Source organism: Populus euphratica, unplaced genomic scaffold (assembly GCF_000495115.2).
Source record: "Populus euphratica unplaced genomic scaffold, PopEup_1.0 scaffold440.1, whole genome shotgun sequence".
Lineage (NCBI taxonomy): Eukaryota > Viridiplantae > Streptophyta > Magnoliopsida > Malpighiales > Salicaceae > Populus > Populus euphratica.
In genome coordinates this window covers 77,060-84,794 of record NW_011500108.1, presented here as the reverse complement: position 1 = coordinate 84,794, position 7,735 = coordinate 77,060, and the positions used below count along the sequence as shown (strand labels likewise).

General features: G+C 33.2%; 1 protein-coding gene across 1 annotated transcript; it reads left to right on the top strand.

The window, feature by feature from the left end:
* Positions 1–4,467: 4,467 nt before the first annotated feature.
* LOC105109671 (uncharacterized) lies at positions 4,468–6,484 on the top strand. Its single transcript, XM_011004448.1, has one exon. It carries the CDS (start codon positions 4,763–4,765, stop codon positions 6,155–6,157), a length of 1,395 nt encoding a protein of 464 aa, XP_011002750.1. The 5' UTR covers positions 4,468–4,762; the 3' UTR covers positions 6,158–6,484.
* Positions 6,485–7,735: the final 1,251 nt, after the last annotated feature.

The window sequence follows — 7,735 nt, the reverse complement described above, 5'->3', positions numbered from 1 at the left end:
TAATAAAACTAGTTATGACATTCATTTTATATTTTAATAAAACTAGTTATGACATTCATTTTATAAGTTAAAATATGAGAAAGATGTATTTTTTTTATTTTATAAAAATATGCTTAGAAAACTTTTAGGATTTAACTGTATGCACGAGAATAAAATATTATTGTTTTTTGAAACAGGAAATTAATTTAAAAAATTTAAGATTTTTTTTGGATCTTCAATTTTTTTTTTGTGAGAAATGTTTCAGAAGAAACTAAATATTTTAATATCGGATCTATATATTATTTTTTAAAAGGACTTTTGAATATTTTTTGGAATATATTTTATTTTTGTTTTTTAATGCTCGACCAAAACGGTGTTGTTTTGGACAAAATATGCTGTTACATTTAATGAAGCTAATTGACCCTAAACTTCTAATTTTATGCAATTTTACCTCTATTGAACTTCAATGTCATCCTCAAATTTTAGCTTCATTTTAATATTAGTCATTGGTCTTGGATTTATGCAATTTGACCCGCAATTGTTCAATCAATTGAGTTCTTATAGTTCAATGTTTTTTGTAAAATGATCCATGGCTGTGAATTATTTTATTTTAATTTTTAATTGACCTTAAAATTTTAATTTTCTTGCGCTTTTACCCCTGTTTTAAATCAATTAACTTGATAAAAAATAAATCCAGTCTTCTAAAATTCTAATCTTCCCAATTAAGCCTAATTTGGGCCTTTAAACTTAATTTTTCACCAAATTAATTCCTTCAATTGGACCAAAATTAATTCTTAAACATAATTAAACTTGAAAATTGGCCTATTAAAAATCTAATTAACTTGATAAAAATTAAATCTAGTCTCCTAAAATTCTAATCTTCTCAATTAAGCCTAATTTGGGCATCCAAACTTAATTTTTCACTAAAATTCTTAAGCATAATTAAACTTTAATTTAGTCCATAAAATCAAATTGACCTTTTAAAAATCTAATTATGTCTTTAGGCTTATTTTTTATATAAATTTTTTAATAATGATTCAATTTAACCTTGAATCTATGTTGTCTTTTCAGTTTTGGTATAACGAGGAACGATTATGCTTCCGGTTCCATCCAAAATTGCAGTTTAATCTTTTATACATTTAAAATCCTTTCAGCTTGCTTTTGCCAAAATATTAGTCTTCTTACTATTATTATTTTATTTTTTGATACATATTTTAAAAAGAAAAAAATTATAAAATTTGTAGGGAATAACCAAAAAACAAGTTATGACATCAATGATTAGGATATAAAAATAACCAAGCAACAATATTCACAAAGTCATCTAATATCAAGAAAAATCAAATCACACAATCAAAATCAAATTACAAAATTCAAGATTTCATCTCACAAAATAAGTTATGTTGATTTATCTGTTTCACAATAAATCAAAATGTGGTAATAATCAATTAAATGATTATAATTAATTATCGATCATGCAAACTAATCATTGATATCATCCAAACATTAACCCAGTAAACATTGGGACTACCTAAATCTTAGATATTGCTTAAAAATCAAATTACAATCTTGTCCTCCCAATTTAATTGTGGAACATCAATGTTCCTCGATTCTCCTTAAAAATCAAATTTCAAATCCCTTATGTTTAAAGCAAGGTTGTCAATTCTGTTTAAATAAGTATTTTGTTTTTTAAATTGAAATGGAATGTTACAGTTTTGAAGTATTTCAATGTGCCATTTCAGGTTTGTATTGTTCATATATATATATATATATATATATATACATATACATATATATATATATATATATATATATATATATAACAAACATAATTCAAATTCAAGATAAATTAATTATAAATCATGCAATACAAATACAGTGCCAAACAAATATAATTTTAAAATTTAAAATATTTCTAAATGGTCAAGATTAAATAAATCTTTAACTTAAAGTAATTCAACTTAAACAAAATATCAAAATATTATGAAAGTAAAATGTATTAACACAAATATTTTAAATATAAAGTTAAGTTAATGTTATCAAGGCTAATAGAATGAAAGCATCCCTTATTTTGCTCAAATTCCTACAAAGTATACACATGAAAAAAACAACATAAATATAGACTATATATTAGTGATAAATCTAATTTTAAAAAATTAACATTATTGTTAATGAAAATACTAATAATAATTTTCAATATTATTATCAATATCATTGTTATTAAAAATAATAATGAAAAATAGCTTTTTATTCTTGATAAAAATAGTAATGAAAAATAGCTTTTTATTCTTGGATGGTTTAATTAATTAAATTGAACCAGACTCAATTTAATTCAATAGCTTTTTAAGACCAGAATGAAACTTGTGGAATAAAACCAGAATATTCCAACTGAAATTTAGCCAAAAAATCCAAAACGAACTAAGATTTAAAATAAAATAAAAATTATTTCATTTTGTTTTTTAACCTTGATTTGAAGCGCTACAAAATGCTAAGGACATTTTAATTAGACAAATCTCCACCAATACACATAATCACACAATTATTTTTAATTATAAACATAAGTAAAATAAAAATAAAATTCAGACTTGAAAAATTACTGAAATATCCTTGGTCAAGGTAAAATTATCATTCTTTCCATGTCAAAATTAAAATTACCAAAATGCCCCTAATAGTGCCTTGCACTACTCACGCATCGCCACTATTTAGGGCTCAGCGATGATTTTGGCGCGATGGTGGTGCTTTGACCAACCTACCATGTAGATCTTGATCTCGTCCACCTCCTATTGATGGTCGTGCAAGTCATGACCAACAAGGGAGGGTGATCGACGATAAAAAAGCTTCAGTTTAGCCAAACTTTTTTTTTTTGTTTTGCTTTTTTCAAGCCAATTTCAATGGCGTTGGCACCTAAAACACTATGGGATATGGCTGGCAAAAAGAGGTGCTTCTTTGTGTGGTGGTCTCGAGGCGGTTGGTGGTCGAACTACGAAAATACTACGGATGGTTCGACCATCAGTTGGGATCAGGTGTGGTGAAACCCTTGTTCGACCTGTGAGCTTGCTTGTGTTGAGCGTCCATATTTGGTTGAATGGATCCAAGGTCCAGATCCCAATGGCTTTAAACTGATCTCGTGGCTCTAATTTGTTGGCTTGCGATCTGGTGAGGATGAATTTAGATTAGGTTACCGAATCAAAGGCTAGGATTCAGTGGGTATTTGAGTGGATGACTGGGATTCGTTTGGGTCTTAAACTGGTGTGGGCGAGAGCAGATCAAGTCCATGAATCCGACGACTATGATATTTCAAAATTGGATTTAAAGGTTGTGATCTCTTCTGGGCTTTGATCCGATGTGGGTGAGCTCATATCATGATTTGATTAGCGGCTGAGATTCATTTGGGCAATAGTATCTACAACCAGATTTCCTTTAACCTAACGAACGACCTCAGATTCAATCTCTCTTTCTTCTATTGAAACCAAGTCGGAAAACAAAAGGAGAGGCTAATAAGCTGAGAGCTCTTTCAAAACTTTCCCCAACGCTTTTTTTTATTTATTTAAAGGATGCATGGGCTTATATAGAGTGGATTGATGGGATGTGATTAATCATAAAAAATAATTTAATATTTCTTTAAATTAAAAACACTGTTAAGAAAAAGCAAAAACACTTTCTCAAAGTACCTCGGTGCGCTCACTGAGAAGTCGTGTTCTGTCCAAAAGACCTAAAATATCCCTGTACTTTCTCGAAAACCTCCATGCCTCTCCCCTCACAACGGCTATGCAATAGGTGAACACCCCAAGGGCAACAGTTCAAGAAGAAATACCCTAAGACCCCACCCTGGAATCTTTTTAATTCTCGACACAGTTCAATGTCGGACATTTTTCCCACTGTGGCCTGACATCTTTTTGTTTGAAACGAGGCATGATTGTTTCAAGTTGTTAAAATATTGGAAGATGGATTCTCCGAGATGGTTTGAAAGGATTAATTGGCTTAAGAAAGTGGTCATCCCGGCCCTATCGAATTAAAAAAACAAATAAAAAATGGAATTACCAAGAATTAGGCAGAGCTATGGAAGGTTGTCCATTTTGTTAATTCCCCGAATGCTTTCATACTATTCCTGCCTGAATACACTTTCTTACCGAGGTGCAGATTCTGTTGTGTATCGAAATTGAAACCATGTTTTATAAAAGTTTTTTTATTTAAATTATTTTTTTATATTTTAATGTTGTTTTGATATATTAATATCAGAATAATTTTTTTTAAATTAAAAAATTAATTTAATATGTTTTTAAATAAAAAATATTTTAAATTAAAATAGTTGATTGTTTATCGAGACAAATTTTATTAAAAATATATTACAATAATATTTTTTATTTTTTAAAATTTAATTTTAATATAATCATACCAAAATAATTTATAACATAAAAAAACATTTAAAATTTTAAAAAAGCTGAAACAAGCACATCCTTGGTTTTCAAGAGACAAGCATATAGGCCTTTTTTGAGCATCTTGAATCGGCTGCTGCTTCTTCTTCTTCTTCTTCAACTCGCTCCACATATTTCCCTTTTTTAAGCGTCTTAAAGTCTTGATTGACTTGCTCCATTAATGGCCTCGATATAGGTGCTAAAGTAATTTGCTTTTCTCTTTTTTTTTTTTCAATAAACTTCTCATCACCTTCGTTATCCTAAATCTTTTTTGTTCTCACTTTTCCCCCTTCAATTTGCAATCACTTAATTTCCATTTTTTGGTCTTCTTATCACTTCGTCGTTGTCGTCATTTGTGATACTTTCTGCTGATGGATTCTGTAAAACCATCCGCGGTGACTTCGAAGAAGAGTAAATTTGCACGCAACGTAGCCAAAGTTATTCAACTTCGAGCTGCCACTGGGATTGCTCCTGTTGATGGGGTTCAGAAAGTTGTGTCCCAAGAAGAGGTCAAGCATGATAAGCATCACCGTAAAAGTGCAGCTAGCCGGCCTCAGCCATTTGATATTAATAATATTGATGAACATCAAAAAAGTTTGGCCTTGGAAGCACTTGTTGCCAAAATGTTCGCTAGCGTTTCATGTGTTAAAGCTGCATATGCCCAGTTACAGTATTCTCAGTCTCCTTATGATGCTGATGGGATTCAAGCAGCTGATCAATTTGTAGTCTCGGAGTTGAAGAATCTGTCTGAGTTGAAGCAGTGCTATATAAAGAAACAGTTTGATCCTTCTCCTGAGACTGCTCTGGTTTTGGCTGACGTTCAGGAGCAGAAGAGTCTTTCAAAGACCTATGAGATAATGGGGAAGAAATTGGAGTCTCAGTTAAGGCTCAAGGAGTCCGAAATCATGTATCTGAGAGAAAAATCGGAGGAATCTAATAGACAAAACCGGTTACTTGAGAAGAGGTTAAATAAAAGTGGACATTTATCTATGCCTGACAATCTACAGCTACCAGGCTTAAGTCTAAGCCATTTCATTACAGTTCTTCTACATACAGTCAAGTCTATTCGAAGCTTTGTTAAGTTGATGATTGATGAGATGAAATCTGCCGGCTGGGATCTAGATGCTGCAGCCAAATGTATTGTATCTGATGTGGCTTACCGGAGAGCAGATGATAAATGTTTTGCATTTGAAAGCTTCGTAAGCAGAGAGATGTTCGATGGTTTCCATTTGACAAATTTCTCTCCCCAAAAAGAATCTCCACCAGAGAAAAAGAATCAGCAACAGTTGTTTTTCAAGAGATTCGCTGAACTAAAATCAACGAAAGCAACCGAATACATTGCCCGCAAGCCCAAATCAACATTTGCAAAATTTTGTCGTGCCAAGTATTTGCAGGTTATTCACCCCCAGATGGAAACATCGTTTTTTGGCAACTTGAGTAAAAGAGGCCTCGTGAATTCAGGTGAATTTCCTGGCACTATTTTTTTTACCACGTTTGCGGAAATGGCTAGGCGGGTCTGGCTTCTACATTGCCTGGCCTATTCTTTCGATCCCGAAGCCTCAATCTTCCAAGTCCATAGAGGGTGTCGTTTCTCCGAAGTTTACATGGAATGTGTCGCCGAGGATGCACTTCTTTCTTCAGAAAATGCACCGGACGTCGATCTATCAGTTGCATTCACTGTAGTTCCTGGGTTCAGGATTGGTAAAACTGTTATTCAGTGCCAGGTGTATCTCTCTCCGCTACAGGCTAAGGTAAACCGTGGATAAAAACTTAGCGTGGACCCACAACATCGAAGAATGAACCGGTGCAGGCCAACGTCGTGATTATTTTGAGTAAACATCTGATTATAGCTTTGCCTTGTTGCTAAGTGTTTATTGTGGGGTCTTGGAATTGTATGTATGCATGGTGACTAGGGGCAGCTTGTCTTTGTATTTTCGTGACCATTTTGAAAAAAAGGAAGCGCGTGGACCGTTGTTAGGAAACAACTTTTGAATCTGTTTTTTTTCAATCATGAAAGATCCTCAAACCAATTTTTTTGACATTAGGCCATTGACAGAAGGATTGTTCAGCTGCATTGCACAATTTCCCCAAGTCTTGGATGCTTTCAATGTACACAGTAATATATAAGCATAAATGTTGATTTTATAATCACATATTTTTTTTAGATTAATGTAGGTGTTCGGGCCAGCTTGCGCGCACTACGACTAATCTCACGGGTCCTGAAGTTAACAATCATGTAAGCCTCCAGTGACCATTATATGAGCAATCAAGGACTCGAACCTGAGACCATAGAGGAAGCAAATTCCTTAATCCCAAATCCTTACCACTTGGCCACCATCTAGATGGCCAAGTGTTAATATAATCACATATTTTAACCACCTAGATGGCCAAGTGTTAATATAATCACATATTTTAATCATCATGCTAAGTGTTTTTTTATATTTCTAATAAATTTGGTAAAAAATATTGTTTTAACTTTCTGGTTTTTTTTTTCTTTAGAAGTTACCATGTTTGCCTCAATTATTTAGTTCTCTTTTCTGCACCATGTCCCTGTAGTACCTTGAATCCTTTTTTACCGTTTTGTTCTTTTACTGGGTGTCTGGGCAGTGTAAATTGTGACGGCCCAGCCCTGCCCATAGAAATGCACAACCTTTATTGGAATATGTATCATGTAAACGACAACACGATGCCAACTCTATTTAATGTGGGGCGGTCACGCAAGTTATGACAAATATCTGTGACGCTCTGTTAGTGGGAAGAGAGGATGATGTTGCTTGAATGATGGAGTACGTTCATCTTCTTACACAGAAATAGAAAAGGAGGGAACAAATTGTACAGTTATGGCATTAATGTCTGGTGGTAGCATTAAGAATACAGATAAACTACTGGTTCACTTGTCTCCCAGCAATTGTACCACTTGATTTTGTTGCATAAATGTATTGGAGGCTTGGAATCACGATTGAAATCCATCGAAAGGGGATTGTTTGGGGTGTAATTTCATCATTTGATAGTTCCGTGCTGCTCTTGCAAAGTAAAAGGAGAGGGGTCAAATTGGGAGCATTATCTTCTTCAATTCCTTGCTGATGACCTCAAAATTTCAAGAATCGTACCAATATCTGCTTGGAAAAACAAAACAAATTCACCGTGGAGGTGTTTTTTTTTCCTCGGCCAGGGGCATTTCTCAGGTTAAAAACTGGATTATTTTCCCAGAAAGTGTAGTTGGGTTGATCACAGAGCATGGGTCTAATATGGAAGCATGGGCTTCCAGATGGTCTGAATGTTCTGTTCGTGAACGGAGGCAAGGTTGCTCATCCAATGGGTTGATCGAATGTAGCTTTGTGGCT

Excerpts from the sequence above, each read along its gene's own strand:
- LOC105109671 (XM_011004448.1), top strand. The coding sequence starts at position 4,763 with ATGGATTCTGTAAAACCATCCGCGGTGACTTCGAAGAAGAGTAAATTT.